Here is a 21,069-nt window from a genome sequence, read left to right as displayed (position 1 = left end):
CAAGCGACGAGGTGGATGAGTCTGTCTTTTTTTTTTTTCGACGCATTGAGCACCTCTGGTATAACTGAATTTCCTTTAACATGGCTCATTATGTTCATGACTTTTGATGTACATGCGCTCACAGTACGTGAAGCGGCTCAGAACATGCGCTTTTGGCATCACTTCCGTACATGCTCAATACAGTTAACTTGCATTTCCTGTTTCCGGGTGAATACTGATTGATTAAGATCAGGCTTGTTTAATTAACATTTATGAAATAAACACATAAATTAATGTCAAGACTACATAAAATAAGCGAGGTCTTTCAATGTCCATTTTTTTTCTACTCGTAACAAATTTTACGCGGGTGATTTTTCGTGCTCGACTGCAGATTTGCGAGCGCGATGGGGCGCGATCGTACTCGTCAAATCACAGTGACTGATATACAGTAGTCTTGAAGTGTAAGCGTGACTTATGACATAAGAAGTTGGCCCTTTTTGTCCTTTTTAAACAAATGTACACTAGGTGAGTAAATATTATGGAAGGGGTTTCTACAATGGACAAATGGAAACCAGAGCTTGCTCACTATCCGGAAATGGTTTTGCCCTCTGCACATCACCTGAGAATCCTTTGCACGTTTACTCAAACAGTATTGTCACGGTATTTTAAGGTCACTTAAAGTTGCAGTGTTTCTAAAACAGAAACCACAAGCTTGCATTGGTGAATGACAAGTGAAAGTTGAAAATGAACATGATTGCGCTAGGACTAGCGAGTCAGTCAAAATGCTGAAAACAGTTGTCTTTGAAAAGAGAGGACATATTTTAGCAGATATTTGCCCTGAGAATATGCAAGAGCCTCACGGTAATGGCAGAACAATTTGCAAAAGTGGTGAAACTAGTAATTGTTTTTGATAATGTCAGATGTGAAACTTTACTGAAATGTGGGTGGAAAAAAACAGATTTTTGGTTCCTGGAATTTAGTTGTAGTCTGTGACAGGAAAATGGCAAATGGGATTTTTTTATCATCTTGCTTTCCTTCAATTGTACTTTGGTAGTTCTCACGCACTGTATGGGAAGAGTGGTTACCTAAACCAGTTCAAATATACAACCGGGCAGTGTATTTAAAACTATGACTACATGAAGTAATGTGCTTTGTTTCTTGTTTACACATTGTTACACAAACTTCAAAGCAATGGGAGAAATCTAGAGATGACATTACTAATGCGCTTCCAGGTTATTCGACAACAATCTGACAGACAACAACCTTACAGACACGCACTAAAATCTTGTAGTAAGATGTCCCAAAATAGTGGAAACTACTCTCCCAACCATTCATGCCATTCTGCTGCTCTATGTTCGTATGCTAATGCCTAGAAATAAATGCAGCTGCAATTAACAGATATTTTAAAGTGTACAAATACTGTGATATTTATACTGAAATGAAATGACTGCTTGCCATATAATTAGATTTTGCGATGAAAACAAAACTATGCCAACTCATTTGAAATGATGGATAGCACACTTCAAGGGAGCAGTATGTTAAAGGATGTGGGTAAAGAATTGCTTAAAATAGAACACGGGCATGCTGGCCAGTGTGCTTCTGTAGATGGATAAGCAGCTCGTAGATGAAAGGAGAGGTTGACATTCTAGTCCGTTCTCTCTTCATTCACTGAAGAATGTGTTTTTGTTCATTGTTAATCAGGTGTATGCCTCACTTAATGGATATACTCATCATGTGGCATTCAACATTTTTTAAGAAAGCAGCCTATTCCACATTTGACATACATTTGAACAATTTATTAGTTTTCCAAAGGAGGAAATCTGTATATTTGCACTGTTTTTTTTAAACAAAAAAAGGTAAAATGTAGTTCATTTAACAGTAGTTTTCAAAGCTTATGCTCAAATCATATCCACAAACAAATGTCTAATCTTTTCTTGAAACTGTTGACTTTAAATCATTCGAATTCTTTATTAAATTACTATAAAATTTTCCCGCTGATTAGTTATTTTTATCTTTGCTAGTCAATAAAATAAAGCAACATGCACGAGCTGTACTGTTCCGTCATCTTTGATGCCAGTCACGGGTTGGTACAAAAAATGTGGTTCTGTGATGTGATATAAGTAATCTAACATTTTACACTCACTTTGATTTATTTGCTAATAATTAATTTTATGTTCTCGTGAACCAGATCTTAAAATGCTTTTGATATAATAAAAAACAAAACAAAACACTTTAGTCACATTGTTGACCAATTTTCAGCCTTTTATGTTAGGAATGACTTATTAAGCAGATGAAACGATTTTGTTTTCTCAACTTTACAGAACTAAAATGCACATGACTACAATATTGCAAAAAAGTTCAACTATTTATAAACCGAGCCATCTGGGTCAAAGATATCAAGTGACGTCTAACTTAGTTACTTTTGAAATGAACAAATCAGTAAAGTAGCTTAGTTGCGTTTTCGAAGTAAGTGTGGCCACACTTGTCACAAAAGCCAAAGCAAAAATGGTAATCCTGCTGTATACCAAGCAACCACCTGCACGACTATGTCATAACAAATGACAACTTCCTGTTTTTACGCCCGAGTTGGTGGCTTAACAAACACTGCAGACATTATGACAAGTAATGTAAACTGCACAGGTCAGCTATGTTTCACGTTGTTATTGTTCTTTCAACAAATGAATGCCTTTAAAGCAACATGTCCAAAGAATACTTGAGAGGTTTCACCTTGGAAATTTGATCAGTCAGGACTAAAGACCATATGTAGTAGTTGGCAACCGCAAACAAAGGCGTTGCCAAGGGCAGAAAAACATGTTACTTAAACTTATTGTGTACTCAGGCAACTATTGGAAAATTGTACCTAGCTTTGTTGTTTTCGTCTTGGGAGTTTTAGGCTCCATGACAACAGAATGTAAATGTACATGCACGTTTTTTTCCAGACGTGTGGACAGTAACTACAACTTTATTAGTTAAATTGTAATTGTTATCGAAAGAAATGTTGACAATTCCCAAGAGAGTACTGTAAATCCAGAGGCTCTTTGACATTAACCTTTTGTAGGTAGTGGGCCAATAAATTCATTAGATTCAGCTGGGCATATGACAACATGTAATTACTGACTGGAAACTGAATTCAGAGGCTTTTCAGATGACGATGTTCATTGTGCAAAAATGAAAAATGTCAAAATAATTGTACATTAGTTAAATAGCAATATAAACCGAAGCAAAAAAAAGTTGAAATTACACACTGAAAAGGCAAAGAGAAGTTTTTTTTTTTTAAACTGCAAAACCACTTTGCTGGTCGAAGTAGGTGGGAAAAAAAGCTAATTAGCTAGAAATGCACTCAGTGGAACGCAAACCTCTGCCATATTTAAGCATTCTTAATTTGGATTAGCACCACAGAGTAATCTTGGAAGATGCTCACCACCTGCATATGCGTGAATATTCCCATCCTTTGCAAAATCTGGGGGGGTTGGGGGTGGGGGGGGTAAGTGTCCTATTTCACAATTACATGCATGAACACCCCAAAAAGAAAAATGAAAAACACATTTACGGATTTAATTCCCTGATACTACGCAATTTTTACTTTCACTTGAAATTGAAACAGTCTACAATGGCTGGAGCTATTATCAGGGGATAGGGACTGACCGGGCCATGCCATGTATAGCATAAAAAAAAGAAAAAAAACTTGTTGCTTCCCGAAATCATTATAGTAATAGCTTCAGTTAGGGCTCTGATTCGCGGTCCAAATTGCCATTCGCTGTCCCCATTCATTTGTGTTGACAGTAACAAATGACTTCCTAATCAGAATACAATCGTTACTCCTAATACTATTCCGAAATAAGGACATCATTTTCCAACAAATGAAAAATCCAATTTATTTGAAAACTGTTCAACCGGAAAAAGGGTACGCTTCCTTGTTTTGGCTGTTGCTTATCCCTCCGGAGAAGATTTTCTTTTTAGTTTGAAACGCCTTACTTTAACAACTATCCCTTGCCATACATACTGTGGCTGAAAGTAGAACCCTGATTGGTTTTGTGCCCCGCTTTCTACCATAGATTACATTCAATGACGCACTTCCTTTCGAGCCGCCAGATAACTAGATATTCAGCTAGCTGGAGAGCTCGTCTGCCAACATCTGCCAAATAGTGTTGAATCTTGCACAACTTTATCCCATTCATTCTTTCACAGTTCTCCATCTGCCATCATTGCAAATCCCCAGGGATGGCTATCAGATGCCTCCCGTGGAGGGCTACATGTACCCGTGGTCCATGATTAACTGTAGGACTACAGTTCTGTGGAAACAACACAGGCTAAATTAAACAGATATACAATGCTTCTCTGTGTGACAACATCAGAAAGAGCACAAAAACAAATGGGCACTGGATTAGTGTATTCACAAAATTTGTCCATTTAATACAACACAAACACTGGAGCAGTTGTCGACTCGTAGCGCCCGGAAGCGCCCATAAGTGGCAGTCTCCACAGTGGGAGGCGGAGTCTGCCTGAAACACTACAGCTGAACCAGTATACTGTACTGTTTTTTTTCCAGATTTGCACCCAAATTCAATGTGTTCGTTCTTTGCAGTGTCACACCACGGTTAAGTGATTTTTGCACTCTTGCTCACAAAAATATTGTCGCAGTGGCACAACCCTACTGGAATCGGTACAATTGATAGAATCGAGATCACTGAAAAGAAAAATTGGTTCTAAAATGTTCCAACGGGGATACAATATTGTGCAAAGCTTGATTCCCCATGGACACCCTGGTTTGTGTCCATAGGTCTCTTACCAGAGATAAAATCCTTGTTTTTGACATTCACTCTTACTTGGCTAATAGACTGTTTTGACTAACGTCACACACGTTCCGATTTAGAATGCGGGCGCCATCTTGGTTTGGTGAATTGACTTAAACGCACGTAACTGAGCAGGAATCATTTCAGAAATGTGTACGAATAGGGGGTGCACTGCTATGTTATCGGTTGGTAAAACGGGCATTGTAAAGCGTATTTCTTTCGACTGCCAGCTGTGATAAAGAAAAAGTGCGAGAAAACGGAGCAGTTAGCAACCAAACGACGACAACTGTGGCTGTCTTGTATTAGCAGAGCCGATCTAGCAGCCAAGCACGATACTCGTGTGTGAATGCAATGCATGTCTCCAAAATCACAATTTTCTGTTTCATTATAATAAGTTTGCAAAAACGAGTTACCGCACCGGTAGCTGTTTCTTCAGTTGAGTTAAAAATGTAGCCGTGAAAGTGGAGAAAAAGGTGCGAGGTCGAACCTCTCTCTCTCTCTCTTTCTCTCTCTCTCTCTCTCTCTCTCTCTCTCTCGCTCTCTCTCTCTCACTCTCTCTCTCTCACTCCCTCTCTCCGTCCCTCTCTCCTTCCCTCCCTCCCGGTAACAAAAACGAAAATAATAATCTACACCTCTTTCGTTGGTATAATCAACATAATTTAACACATTCCTGACTATAATCACGCGGTAAACTAACCATAGTAGTGTGGAGACAGGTTTCTTATGATACCGCCGCATGACGAACCCAGCCATTGATGAGTTGGTTGTAGGCCTCCAGACCTTTGTAATTCTTTAGTTGGTCCACGGTATATGCGCTTGTCGAGAAGAGAAGATGGTGGACGATGTCTGGATAGCTTGCAGACTCCCACAGTTGTGTGCTCCATTTGTGTTTCTCCAAGGCATATGGGTCAATATTGTCGATCAAAGCACACTTCTTGTCCTCACGGTTTCTTGAAACAACATCTAATGAGCACCGATAACTTTCCAAAGTCTTTTTAGCCATCATGCGTCACTTTTAACAGTCGTACAAACATTTGTGTAACTCCAGTCTATATGCAAAAGCATTAGAGTGAACGGCACGTCAGTAGAATGAACCCATCCAACATGGCATGGCGCCCGGATGTAGTCACGTGGTTGAAAACAGTGTGTAAAGAGAATTCTGATACTGATGATCAATACATAGGTCTACTATTATTAATTCATAAAATGAGTGTACAGGGGGGGGGGGGGAAGTCCCATCTGTATTGGGACAAAAATCTTTCTTTGACTTTGGCTCCATGTCAGCACATTAAGAGGTTTATGTTGGTCACACTCGCCCAAAGCCTTGTACCCTTAATCCAAGGCCTAGGCTGATCACAGTGCAACTGCTGTCCGTGTTCCACTTAATAATGCTGAATGACCTGAAAGTTTGTGTGTGGAATAAGGCTTCGTGGAAGAGATGTGCAGAAAGGCTTCCTGCTTCCATCATGGGCTAACCCTGTTGCTAGGTTGTCTTATGTGGAAGCACTTCAACCTGTCTGTCTGAAAATAGTTTGCAGATTCCACCTCACACATCGTTACTCCCCGATAGGACATTGGAGGCTAGATGAAGGAACTATTTCTGGAGTGTGAGATAACAGCCTCACTTAAAAGTTCTGTAAACGGAAACAAAAATATTTGCGTTACATACATAACAGACACGCTTTATGGGCCTAACATGCAGCATATAAGATTACGTGGTACTTCCACAAGTTCTTACCTAGTTATGAAAGCTGAATGCTTTTGAAACAATAAGAGTTTGTTGAGTACAGCTTCACCTGTCAGGGAGTTAGCTCTAGCTGTCGGTTAGATGTTATGAATACTTTTCTGTTTCATGTGGTCTGAAACTCCTGTACTTATCCATCTTTTCAGCATTACGACATTTTAGGAAAATCATGAATGATAGCCATTATATGATTCCATTTCAAACAAGGGATACCATTTTTGCAAGTTGCAAGCTGTACGTGTACTATAACTCACAAAATGTAACCGAGATTTGTTTTTAATTTTGGGAATTTTATTCCTTGAATCTTACTGTGTTTGTTACATGCTAACATGTTAATCGTTAATGGCACGGGTGCGCAATATGGTTCGATTCATTCCACACCTCATGATTCTCATACTTAGGTTTTGATACAGACTTTTACAAGTGGTGTCTGAGTCATGGCACTCCTCATAATTCAGTGGCTTCTTTATTTCTACGTCATATTTATGGTTGGAAAATGGATTTGGTTTCACCACAGGGCTTTGGTTGTAACTGTACTTCCCAGTTGGTTTTCCCTCCATTCTTCCCAACTAACGTATTATTTTCTTAGTATTTTTGACTGGAAGTATTCCTCCACAACCCACCCAGTGCACCCCCTAACCTAGCTTTATCCTGTGGAAAATCCTCCTCGAATGCCGATAGGAAAAGAAATTGTTGGGCTGATTCCCTGTGGTATTTTTTTTTCCGTTTTTCAAAAATGAATGAGCTTTGGTATGTATTTATTCTGACCCCCATGATCATTTTTTTCCCCTTTAAATGTGTTGTGCTAATATATTTAGGTTTTTTTTATATGAATGGTTCACAATTTAGTGTTAACCCTATTTAACAAAAAACTAATTTAGATTGAAATGTTTGGTACTTATGGTGTAATTGCTTGACAACAATCTTGGGGAAAAAAATATTTTTTTAATGCAGGTTTTTGAATATGCTGTATTGAAATAATCCTTGTTCACACAGAATTTATAAAACTGACTCAAAAACCTATGTTGATGTCACCATGTGAAACACCAGTGCGTTTACACAATTTGGTTTGTTGTATGTATGGAAGGCAACTCCCCTCATAGACGTGTTGTAAAATACATTATGTCGGAGAAGGTAACGAGTCCGATAGTGTGGCAATGTTATTTTGGTTGTGCCTTTGAGTACTTAATATGGGTGCTCATCTGCCATTTTCATGTCCATTTGTCACTGTTTACCTGACAATGATAGTGTTTTTTTTCTTTTAAATATGCACTACTTTTTTTTAACCCAAAAACCAAATGACCATTATTCACGGCCTACAGAGCGCACCTGGTTATAAGCCAAACTTAGTACATTTGTAAAGGAAATACCATTTGGTAAATATATAGGCCGCAGCTATGTAAAAGCTGCAAGTTTCTACATTGAAACCCACATTGAAACACGAGATATTTACAAAGACGGACGGTACACAGAGAGTTTAAAGCTAGCGCCACCGCGCTAACGCTCTCCCTGCGCTAACCGGGCCGGTTAAAAAAAAAAAAAACTGGTAATAATCACTGGGACACAGCAATAGCACGCTAGCGCAGCGCTAACAGGGACGGACAGGTAAAGGTCACTTCCTTGGCACATATATTCCACCGGTCTCGCTCCTTTTCGCTCGAGTGCCCCCTTGCGGCTATTAGGAAAAAAATGCACAAATTAGCTGCATCACCGCATAAACCGCAGCGTGTGGAAAAAAAAAAATTGTGGCTTATAGGTCAGAAATTATGGTATCATGAAAAGAAAGTGGGGGAAAAAAAAAACATTATCTTCACTTTAGTCTTTTATGATTCACATATTGTAAGAGGACCTCTCATGCAATTGAAGAAATACTAATTCAGCTTTTCTGTCAGGGAAGAGGAGATATAACAGTCATTGTTCTCATCCTAGCGTGGCCGACAGACATTGGTCCAACCTTCTCATATGTGGTCCTCCTGGCTCAATTCATGATTCATGCTATTCTGAAGGCCATTAACTGAAATTCTACAATATTATCAATATTTGTCGACTCCAAACAGCAATTGCCAATAGAAGATATGTAATAGTGTGAGATTTGGGTTTCCTTTATTGATGATTGCCCAGTTAACAGTTTTTATTTTTAAGTTGTATCACTTTTTAATATAGTCTCATGAAGGTAATTTTATTTTTTTGTGCGTTTTTTTTCTCTGCAGGGCTCCAGAGATTATTTTGGGATTGCCATTTTGTGAAGCCATAGACATGTGGTCCCTAGGCTGTGTGATAGCTGAGCTTTTCCTCGGCTGGCCCCTTTACCCGGGGGCCCTGGAGTATGACCAGGTAAGCAACCATATTCCTTTTTCGCTGAGTTTTTCACTTACACTGACTATCTTCATACTTATTGTATATTTATTTTATCATGGATATTTGGCCTTTATTTTTTTTTTTAGTCAAATTTATTTTTTTCTTGGTCTCTTGTGAACCTCCCCCCCAATTTGGGCACCTTTGCTATCTGACTCATGAAGCCAAAGCTAAAAATAGTTGGACTCTCGTCCCTCCTCCACCATTATCCGTCCAAGTCAACGGTTCACTGTCCATGTCTGGGCCGCATCACCCCCCCCTATTTCCACCTTTCCTTTTATTCCCCCCTTCCTTTCCTCTCTCTTTAGTTTATTTTCCAGTGTTCATGTAACTTTCCAAATGTGATTGTGATTTTCCATTCTATGCTGTTTTGAATATTTCCTTCAAGTTTGATTCTGCAGAATTACTCTGGAAATGCATTGAGATGGCTTAGGGTTAGGACCAAAATGTGATAGTGCTCTAATGGAAACCCCTGTTTTTTAAATGTCTCTGGGATCTTTTTTCAATGAGAAACATTAAGAGTACCTTCTTTGTTGTGTATGAGAGTATTATTTTTTTTTTTATTGAGCATTCAGGTAGTGTTGGTGAGACTGAGCAGAAATGGGTTTTGGTCCTCCCCAATGGCCCCCTGACAGTGTCTTATAGGGACCAGACTGATCATGGCTTATGTTGAGCTGCTTTTCCCTATCCCCTCAAAGCCTGCTGGCAAAGCCTATGCGTCCCATACTGCGTCCTACCTGATGATGCTCAGCCTCCCCGCAACCTGCACTGACACCCATGAAGTACTTTAATAACCAGCCTAATTTTTTTTATTATCGCCAAGTCAGGGCAAGGAGCAATCAATCAACAACTCTAAAATGGATTTGACAGGAGTCAAGCAACATAGGTCTCAAAATGAAAATATATTTTTTTAGTATCTAGGCAACATGGAATAAAGATGCTTTAAGGGATATTTAAGGAGCATCCTCACTTGATGAAGAGACTCCTTGGTGTCTGAATTCAGTCTCAGATGGGCAGAGAAAGCTGGATAGAAAAAGAAAATGTTGCCAAAAATAGGAGACGTGAGACTGGCGCCTAAGGAAGCAAGATAATAGGTGAGAAGGAACTTGTGAAATACAGACCAGTTTATCAAGTGAAACTTAAAAAAAAACACTTGAGTCCGATTGCGTTGCAGAAATGCTCTTCATGTTAGATGTGGCATGAGTGGGTCCTTGATTTAAATATGATTGTCACAGCATGTGGGACTTCTCATCTAAAATTGTGCTTGCTAACATTATCTTTGTATTAAAATAGCAGAAGCAAACTTGAAGGTCTGGCTATACTACAATACTCCATTACTGTGGTCAAGTTTAGGAGGTTTCTTGCAGTGCGTCACTGCGAGTTTAGGAAGAAATCTCAATTCTACTATATATTGACCACTTTTCATCAATGTAAACTGCTCAAAATAAAAAGAATCAGATTTTAGAGTTAGAATCAAACTTAATGGCCAAGTATGTAATGACACACAAGGAATTTGTTCCCGGCAAAATAAATGAGTAATGGTATTTTCTATGGCATACTATATAACAAATTACATCCACAAATGGCTTGTAACTGACAATTTTCGAAACGCAAATCATGGGAAAATCAAAAGACGAAAATTAGAGAAAGAATCATGGAACTCTACAAGCGTGGCTCATCCTTGGGTAAAATTACCAGATGCTTGAAGGTGCCGCATTCATCTTTTCAAACAATAATATGCAAGTATAAATAAACATAATAAGAATGTCCAGCCATCACACAACTCAGAAAGGAGACTGGTTGTATCCCAGGGATTAACTTGTTTTGGTGTGAAATGTGGGAATCAACCCCAGAACAAAAGCTATAGACCATGCAAAGATGCTGGATGAAGCTGGTAAGAAAGTGTCATTATCCACAGTGAAATGAGTCCTGGAATGGGCTGAAAGGCCATTCACCGAGAATGACCCCATTACACCTAAAGAAACATAAAAAATGACATATTACAGTTTGCAAAATGACACCAAGACAAAGATCTGATCTTCGGGAGACCTCTTCTATGGTGTGATGAAAGATAAGTGGAGCTGTTTGACCATACTGACCATTATATCTGGAGGAAAAAGAGGGAAGCTTGTAGACCTGAGAACACCATCCCAACTGTGAAGGATGGAGGCGGGAGCATCATGTTGTGGGGCTGTATTGCTGCAACTGGGACTGGAGCTCTTCATAAAATAGATGGCATCATGAATAACATTTTATGGCGATATTAAGGCAACATCTCAAGGCAACAGCCGGAAGGGAGCTAAAACTTAGGTGCAAATGAGTCTTCCAATTGGACAATGACCTCAAGCATACTGCCAAAATGGTTCAAAAGTAGCTTGAGGATAACAAAGTCAATGTCTTGGAGTGCCCATCACAAAGCCCTGATCGGAAACTTATCAAAAACTTGTTGGCAGATCTGAAAAGGTGTGTGTTAGAGACTCATCTGACAAATCTGACTCAGTTTCACAAATTCTGTCAGGAGGAATGAATGGGCCAGGATTCCAGCAGTCAGAACCTTGTGCAAGGTTACCCAAAATGTTTGACCCAAGTCATGCAGTTCAAAGGAAATGACAGGAAATGTATGTAAACTTTTGAAAATATTACATTTTCCAAGGAATTCTCATTATTGAGGCATTTAACAAAATTAAATAATTTTGGTGATACTGAGAGATCTGAAACAGGAGAGGTTTAGTCTGATTTGGCTGAAGACAGTGAGACAAAAAATGAAAGTGTTTTTGCACAGTATGTGTAAACCTCTGACTTCAACTGTATGTTGAGCACTGTAACCCGTCGTCCTTATGGTGTGATTTAACACCCAAAGGAAGAAGCAGTGAGACAAGTGAAATCAAACAGACATTCAGCGCCTCCTAATTAATTTGCAACTAGTACTGTTCCCTTCATGTGTTAATGTACAGTGGATACACAACATGGAAATATGATTCTGACTAAAATAAAAAGGTCACAGTGAGGTAGCTGCCTAGTGGTTTGAGGTGTCATCCACTTGCCATGGGGAGCCGGGAGGCTGGCTGACGAGAGCTGTCAAATTCGTGCCGTTTCCTACTTTCTGCACCGGGTCTGGTTTCATTTTATACAGCGTATTGTATTTTTAACTTAGACTCTCCAGCACTCCTCAGTCTCAGCTTTACCTTCCTCATCCTATATTACACCACCGCCTTTTACTTCACTTTTCAGTAGCAAAGCTTGTCTGTTCTGAAGTGGCACAAGAGCTCTAGTTGTGAAAATTAAAAGCTTTCTTCTTGGCTCCCATAATCCAAAACATATTTTTGATAAATCCCCAAAATATAATGCCATTTGTAGATTGGTTTCATGTCCATACTGAAATAAGTAAAAAGTCACCGGTTATCTAGTGTTCATACTTTTTTTTTCTTCTTCAAATCATTCTGTCAGGTTCACCGATCAGACATTCGTTAAACAGGACAAAAAAGGAAGCAAAGACACCAGTTCAAGTCTCGCGAGGAGAGAGGAGAGGAACTGTCTCGTACAATTCACCACTGCACTCTCTGATTATCTTCTCCTCAGCACCTCTATTTATTTAGTTATAAGACGCCCCTTATTTACATAGATGTTACAAAAAGGAGATGACAAGCAAAACAGTTTGAAACTAGGTGTACATGTTTGTTCATGTGCATGTGTGGAAGATTGCTGAATACATGTGTGGTCATCATTTCTTTAACAGGCAGCAGTTCTAACAGTTCTGATGATTAGATGTTTTTGTTCTTGCTATCTCCTGCTAGGAGGCTGCCACATTATCTAGAGCAGAGCAAAGCATTTCTTTATTGGAAGGAGATGTATGATAATTATGATCACAATCATTGCTACACATTCCAATGAAAATGCTGCTGGCATTGGGGCAATACCACCTATGTTCAAATTTGATTACTATTTGTCAATTCTCATGTGGGTATGAACGCATTATTCCATTCTAAAGTGTTGGAAATGGTTTGTGCTGTTTGACGATTCAACGTGATTTGCTCAACAAAAAGATTTCTGCCCGACGTCTGATATGTTGTCTGCTATGTTAAATAGAGTTTTTACTTTGTATCCTATTTTTACCACCGCAGAGGTCGTGGAAAGCCTCTAAAATGTATTTTTAAAAATTATTTTTGCATACGCGTCTGGAAGCATGCATTGGGTCATGTCCTTTCAACACGCACTGATGGAGACAAGCTCTGACAGACAGCAGTTCTGACGGTTATGTTTGGTAGTCAGTGTCTGGTCCATGGAACTTGCACATTTAATACAGGGGTACCTCAACTTAAGAGTCACCTGATTTGAGAATTTTTCTTGGCTGATGTTTTTGTCTGAGGAAAGCCTTTTGGGAAGAAGGAAAGGTTTTCCCACCCACACATGCTGGCTATTTTTTATTGTGTGAACATTTTTGTTCATACGGTGCTTCTGAACAAACAAGCAATGTAATTATTGCACTTTGGCATGGCTGCTCCGTCTTGCGTCAATGCCTTGCGAGTGTGATCGTATGAGGGGCACGGAAAAGAATTTTGTTTACCTATTGTACATTGCTTAAATTTAGATTTACCCCAATGTAAGTTTTATGCCACAGCTGCCCTAAAATGAACATAATTGGTAATTGTCAAAATGATTTTATGTTCATGTAATGATTAATATAGTATTACTGATGTATTATTGCAACAATTAATTTTCTAATTTACTGTTTTACCTAAAAAAAAAATAAATTGCATGTCACATCAATTACCGTATTTTCTGCACTGCTAGGTGCACCGCATTATAAGGCACACTTTCAATGAATGGCACATTTCAATTTTTTTCATATATAAGGCGCACCACATTATAACGCGCATAGAATAGATGCTACAGTAGAGGTTGGTGTTACGTTATGCATCCATGAGACGGAGCTGTACTAAAGGCTAAATATTGATCCATATATAAGGCGCACCCCATTATAAGGCGCATAGCCAGCTTTTGAGAAAATTAAAGACTTTTAGCTGCGCCTTATTGTGCGGGAAATACGGTAGCTATTTTCCATTTTGTTATTGGTTGAGTGTTAGTCTTAATTTCTGACCTCTAGGAGAAGCTCACTGATTGAATTTGGATTTATTTTTTTTTTTTTAAAGGTGTATTCTTATTAGTTTGCTTTTTGACACTGGATGGTCTCTGAGACAAATAGAATGTATTGGTCTAATAATTAAGCAGTGGATATGTCCGCGCTTGACTTTGGCACAATTGGGTCGTCCAAATGGAAAATAACCCGAAGCATACTGCCAAAATGGTTAAAAAGTGGCTTGAGGATGACGAAGTCAATGTCTTGGAGTGCCCGTCACAAATCCTTGATCTGAATCCCCTCCAAAAAATTTGACCAGCTCTAAAAAGGCATGTCTGAGTGAGGCAACTGACTCAGGTACACCAATTCTGTCTGGAGGAATGGGCCAGGATTCCAGCAGTCAGAATCTTGTGCAAGGTTACCCAAAACGTTTGACCCAAGTCATGCAGTTCAAAGGAAATGCTACTCTAAAGAAATGTTTGTAAACTTTTGACTTCAAAGAAAATAACATAAAATTGTCTTAGGAGAGCTTTAGTTTGATTTGACTTCAGACAGTGAGACAAAAAAAAATTAAGTGTTTTTGCACAGTGTATGTAAATCCTATTTTTTTTCATAGCCTTGTTTTTCCAGCCATGGCAAAATTGACAGACAGTTTTATTTTGTAAACCCCCTCCACTCCACTAATGTTTTTTTTTTCTAATTTCTAAAACATGATCCCCAAGAGCTGAGCTTGTAACAATCTCGCATTTAATTTCTGCCATACTGGCATACCCAAATAGTGTGACATAACAGGATTTTTTTGTTTTTTATCATATTAAGTGTTATAACGGTGCTACAATGATTGACAATGTGCTACTCTTGACTCTCACTCTGTGGCTCTATGCTTCTTTGCAGTTTTGAATATGTAATGCTTGTTGTCCTTAACACTTGAGTGTGATTGACGTCAGCCAGGCTTCTCAGTGGCTTTCTCTCTCTCGCTCTCTTGCTCTCTCTCACTCTCTCACTCTGTCACTCTCACGCTCTCACTCTCACTCCACCCAAGCGTCATCATTACCAAGCAAGGCATCTGACATTTTAGCGCAGGAGGACCTTGTTATCTCAGCTAAGATGTAAAGACTCTGACAACTGTCAGACGTCAGCACATGGATATTTGGGTTTAACGGTTTCGCCTGTACTGCAGTATTCAAAATTTGTTATGCAGTGCCCAGACATTGACAATCTGGACCCAATGACTGACTGTCAGGGACTTAACAGAATGATATCACCGTTGTTGACTGTGTTAAGCACAGTGTCTGTGTCTGGATATGATTGTGAATTTTGATTTCTTAATTTCCTTCACTGGTTGGATGAAATAACTTTCAAAATAATTATCATTTATTCTTGTCACTTTTTCTCTCTCCATTTCTGTGCTACAAGATTCGCTACATTTCTCAGACACAAGGTTTGCCTGGAGAACATTTACTAAACGCAGGGACGAAGACAACACGTTTTTTTTGCAGAGAGTCTGACTCTCCTTATGCAGTCTGGAGAATAAAGGTGAACTGTTTTTTGTCACACAATAACATTTTGAAGCCTCTTCTTCCTGTTCGACTCCACTAACACGACCACTAAACATATTCCGTCTCCGCAGTCTACAGATGAGCATGAGACCGAGACTGGGATGAAATCAAAGGAAGCAAGGAAGTACATCTTCAGCTGTTTGGATGACATAGTCCATGTATGTTTAACTCGTCTGACTACTAACAGGAAACATCCAAATAAGTTCACTGTCAGCTTTTGCGAGGATGTGGTTCAACATTTGCGGAAGTGGAAAATAGAGCGGAATACACATCTTGTTAATGCACGGTGACGAAACACTGACGTTCTAAACAGATAAACATTAAACAGAAAAAAATACTTTAGGTTTAAGTTATCCTTTACTTAGAAGACCGGAAACACCCACACAACCACATGCTAGTCCAGGTCGTTTTTCATTTGAATATGAACCAGTGTCATTAGTTATATTTTATGGAAATATCTACTGTGGTTTTCATGTTAAGGTTGCTGAAGTGTACATTTCAAAAATGGTGAGTTGATTTCAATAGTTGTGCTCCAGGTGAACCTCGTGATGAATCTGGAAGGCAGCGACTTGCTCTCGGAGAAAGCAGACCGCCGGGAGTTTGTGGGTCTACTGAAGAAAATGTTGCTCATCGATGCAGAGGAGAGGATCGCCCCCGCTGAAGCTCTCAGTCACCCCTTTGTGACAATGCAACACCTGCTCGACTTCCCTCATAGCAACCAGTGAGTCGGCGTGAAACCTCTGCAGATGTGACATTTTGCACATCGTTTTGATCTCGTCCCTTCTCGCGCACAGTGTGAAGTCGTGTTTCCATATCATGGATATTTGCTCAACCCGTCCCAACACCTATGAGGCGACCAACAGAAGTAAAGGACCCTTCGTCAGACCCGGGGCCGCGACTGGCGCAGCCACAGTTAACCACCCATTCAACAAAATGACTGTTGTCCACCCACAAGTAAGCAGCCCTTGACATGTTCACAGTACAACCTTCTATTCATACGTGTCTAATTCTAAACCAGTGTTTTTTATTGAAAAAGGACCAAAGTTGTGTTTGCATCAGTTCATGATTTTGCGTGTTTGAAACTGTACTCAAGATTTCAACATGGGCCCAAAAAAAGAAGTTTTCACTTTTTTGTGCGTCTCGCCTCATTTGAGGAATAAATGCAAATCAACACTTGAGCAAAAGCGAAATGGACAGACTGGTGGTCTTTACCATAAGGAATAATCATAACGTGATACTTAAAACTTAAGACATTCAAACAAAACCAAGACTAGTCGATAAACAAAACCCACATAAAACATCAACTGGTCTTACATTTAATGAATCAAATCAAAATATCTCACTACATGTATGAAAATCAGGGTATGAAAAAAATAAATCCTTTCCCAATAAATACTAAACTGTAAACTCCTGGCACCCAAAATTAAGTTTCGCAAGATATGTTTGCATTGTGATCAGAACTATATGAAGATACATTTTTAAGTAGCTGTATCCACAAATGAATGCCACGCTACTCAGGATTAGTGTTGGATGGCCAATATATAAATTGGTTGTTTATCATATTATGATTATATATATATATATATATATATATATATATATATATATATATATATATATATATATATATATAAAACTTTCTTTTACATTCGCTGTAAGTCACAGTGACTTTTAAGGAAAATAAACAGCAGGCATATTGGAATGTAGTGCATTTACCCTCTCAGCCTTTGTTTTAAAAACAAAAAATTATAAATTTACGTGCATCCTGCCTCTTAGTCGGCTAGGACCGGCTCCAGCGCAGCCCTGCTATGTTCAATATCCTGTCTGAATGTTTAAAAAGCTCATTACCCTTATTGCCTTCATAAATGCAGACTTGCCCAACTACTGCGTTGTAGCTCTGCTGTCATGGCAACAAAATCACGTCATCTCGCTGAGGTCATGGCAACGGTGCAAATCTATGTTGTTGCTGAGGAGAAATAAGGAGCTGACCCTTTTTATGTCAGTGCCGCTTCTTGACGGAAGTCTCCAAATCGGCGATTCGATAAATGCTATCTGGAAACATAGTAATGTGAACATATTTTTTCATGTTTTCAAGTCACCACAATTTACTACCATGTGCAGATGAGCCACCGCTGAGGCTGCCCTGTTGTGGTTGGCCGAAACAGAGTAGTACGTTTCTGAGCTGTGAGTCTAAATAAGGGCAAACTGGGAATTATAATTAGTGGGTGGATCTGTGTCTGTCACATGCAGTTGACTTCCCTGAACAATCATATATATATATATATATATATATATATATATATATATATATACATACCCCGTATTAGATGTGAGCATTGTTTCCTCATGTATTATAATGCATTCACCAAAACTCAATGCAGCTCTGCTTACCTGACATAGTATTTCATACAGTGTAGTTCAGCCAAAACTTGACTAACGTGGATCGTTGTCATAGGTAGAGAAACCCAATGTTGTCAGGTATTATGTCATGAATTAGGACCTCACAATTTGTTAAAATTCAGAACTGCTTGGTCCCAGACACATTTACTTAGTTTAATTTCACACTTGACGAATGGGCAGTCACTCCAGAGACCCAACTGTTTGCATACAAGCAATTAAAAAGTCATTTTTCCATAATATGTCTTGTTTAAAACAATGCAAGCTAAAAGAGCCTTTCATATCAAAGGAGCCTCTTTCCACTTTCGTGTAGCTCCTTTACTCAACCCAATGAGAGCGTATTGAGAGCCATGCTTTACATGATTCAGTGCTTAAAATATAGTTCTTGAATCTTATGACATGTGGCTTTGTGTCAACACTCATGTGCACCTGCGCAGAAGCAGTTGCTTAACAATATCGCCTCAATTCTCAAGATCCAATAAAGTAGTGAAGTAGAGGGACATGCTTAATTAAATGGCCTGTGCACAAAACTTAGATTGCATTTCATTCAACCATCAATTATCTCCGCCGCTGTTCCTCAGAAGGATCGCGGGAGTGCTGGAGCCTATCCCAGCTATCTTAGGGCAGAAGCCGGAGTACATCCTGAATTGGTTGCCAGCCAACTGCAGGGCTCATGGAAACAACCATTCGCACTCACAATCACACCTAAGGGTAATTCTGAGCCTCCAATGAATGAAAGCTTTTGGGATGTGGGACAAAACCGGAGTGCTCGGAGAAAACCCACGCAGGCACGGGGAAATCATGCAAACTCCACACAGGTGGGGCCGTGATTTGAAACCCCGGTCCTCAGAACTGTGAGGCAGATGCTCTAACCCAGGGGTGTCAAACTCATTTCACTCGCGGCCCACGTTGTAGTTCGGGTTTCCCTCAGAGGGCTGTTTTGAATGTGAAACAATAAAAGTGTTTAATCGTCTCATCATGTTTACATAATCAAGTTATGAATCAGTAATCAAGGGTAATGTGTATTTCAACTATTCATGTTTGGTAGCAAAAATATCTCAACTTGATCATATATGATATATGACAATTTGAAATTTTGGTACAGATTTTTACAAGAATCATGGAAATGGAAACTCTAGATTTGGCTTCGCGGGCCACATAAAATCATGTGGCGGGCCGGATCTGATCCCTGGGCCTTGAATTTGACACCTGTGCTCTAATCTGTCGTGTACCGCATCTTGTAAAGGGTTGGGTGTGGTTCAATTACAAACATGCCTTTTTTAAAAAAATTAATTATTCCTATTATTAGTAGTATTACGTCATTGATTAATTAATTAACTTATTTGTTTTAGGCATTGGCACCATCTGCCCCCTCAGTGTTGCACCCTGGATTACCATTACAAACAGGAAGTGGACAATTTGGAGGCAACGATTCATTTCAACAAGCACTCATCTTATGTCCCCCAACCATTCAAGGTAAGATGGGAGCATTTTACACTTAATTGTACACATTTTTACTGGTAATATAATTTATTTTAGGTTTGTACAAACCTTAATTCCAATGTTGTGTAAAACAAAAAACAATACGATGGTTTGCATATACTTTTCAACATGTATTCAATTGAATACATGTTGTCAAATTGAACCAAGGAACGTCTTTTGGGATGTCCATGCTTATTCCAGCAAGACGATGCCAAGCCACATTATGCACGTTACAGCCATCTGGCTTCGTAGTAAAAGAGCTGCAGTTCAAACCTGTGTCCCATTTGAAAGTGTGTGGCTTTTTATGAAGTGCAAAATACAACAACAGAGACCTCGTACTATTTAGCGACTGAAGTTGTACATAAAAAAAGAATGGCAGAGAATTCCACCAACAGCACTTCAACAGTGAATGTCCTCAGTTCCCAAACACTTCTCGAGTGTTGTGAAAAGGAATGTTCACGACTTATGGAAGTAGATTAGTGCCACTAGGATTTGTATTTGAAAAGTAGTGATCACATTTTCAATACTTGCTACAATTCGGTGTCTAAAATTCTACTGGCTACAATTGGCTGTCTAAAATTCACCGTCTGTTCATCCACTTCAGGTCAGAACGAAACACCTAGCCAATCCAGTTATGGTTTCTTAGTATGTGACGTCACGTGACTAAGAAAGCGTAACTGCGATTGACTGGCTGTTCTGCCTGATGGCAGAGACGGTGAATTATAGACAGTGAATTGTAGCAACTATTGAAAATGTGATCACTTTACATTTCAAATTCAAATCCCGGTGCCACTAATCTACTTCCATACCACACTGTGTTACCTTTCACCTTTGCCACAATTTGGGAAATGTGTTGCAGAAATAAAATTCAAATTTTGAGGGAATTCTGCTTTGTACTTCATTGGTTTCGTTCATTCATTTCAATCCCCATTCAGAACAGCCACCGGCATTTTGGATACAGAGGAGGTCAAGAACCATGTGCCTCACACTTTAAAAGAACAACTCTAACTTAGTGTTCTGTATTTTTTCGTTACAGGAATACCCACCAACACTGTGAAACCAGCGAGCTACTCTGTTCGAATGGAGGCCTCTGTGCCTCTGGTCACTCAAGCTCCCCCAATCCAGCCCATCCAAATCAGGCCAGGAGTAATCACACAGGTACTGCAGTCCCTCATTTATGACCTCACTCATAATTAGGTTATAATGTGTAAAGCAGTTGAATTAAATGAACACTGCGTTTGAAGACAATCATGAAATAAACGCGGCTTCTTTGGATTCTCTACACTTCAACAGGCCTGGTCGAACCGAGGCCAGCAGATTTTGGTACCCGCTTGGCAGCAGGTGACATCAGTTCCCCCACCGCCAACCACTTTGGCATCTGACACAGTGGCAGGCCCGCCGAGAGTGGGTGACTGGGGGTAAGCTAAATCTGAGCTGTGTTAGTCATACGTTCTACTCCTATCCACTTAAGTACATATTTTTAAAGCAATTTTGACACAAAGTACCAAACAGTATGTGGAGTGAGGGTATCATTAGCTTTAGTTTTTTTTGTTCTCGTGTGGGATTTAGTTGCGCTGCAACACAGACACAGAAAGCTGTGTCCCTTGAATATTAATGATTGGTGAGTCATATGCGTGTCCTTTGGGACTGAGACCATTTAGTCAGTGACGGTGCTAAAGGCTT

The 21,069-nt window shown here is 39.4% G+C and overlaps 1 protein-coding gene across 1 annotated transcript in view; it reads left to right on the top strand.

The window, feature by feature from the left end:
- hipk3b (homeodomain interacting protein kinase 3b) overlaps window positions 1-21,069 on the top strand; it is a 40,741-nt gene that overhangs the window by 12,267 nt on the left and 7,405 nt on the right. Inside the window, exons 3-10 of the mRNA XM_061814231.1 lie at window positions 8,727-8,850; window positions 15,365-15,484; window positions 15,579-15,665; window positions 16,044-16,228; window positions 16,302-16,461; window positions 19,257-19,380; window positions 20,423-20,544; window positions 20,680-20,804. Of these exons, the coding sequence (XP_061670215.1) occupies window positions 8,727-8,850; window positions 15,365-15,484; window positions 15,579-15,665; window positions 16,044-16,228; window positions 16,302-16,461; window positions 19,257-19,380; window positions 20,423-20,544; window positions 20,680-20,804 (1,047 nt within the window). The remainder of the gene's footprint in view (window positions 1-8,726; window positions 8,851-15,364; window positions 15,485-15,578; window positions 15,666-16,043; window positions 16,229-16,301; window positions 16,462-19,256; window positions 19,381-20,422; window positions 20,545-20,679; window positions 20,805-21,069) is intronic.

Source organism: Syngnathoides biaculeatus, chromosome 3 (genome assembly GCF_019802595.1).
Source record: "Syngnathoides biaculeatus isolate LvHL_M chromosome 3, ASM1980259v1, whole genome shotgun sequence".
Taxonomy (NCBI): domain Eukaryota; kingdom Metazoa; phylum Chordata; class Actinopteri; order Syngnathiformes; family Syngnathidae; genus Syngnathoides; species Syngnathoides biaculeatus.
This window is presented reverse-complemented; position numbering and strand designations above follow the sequence as displayed.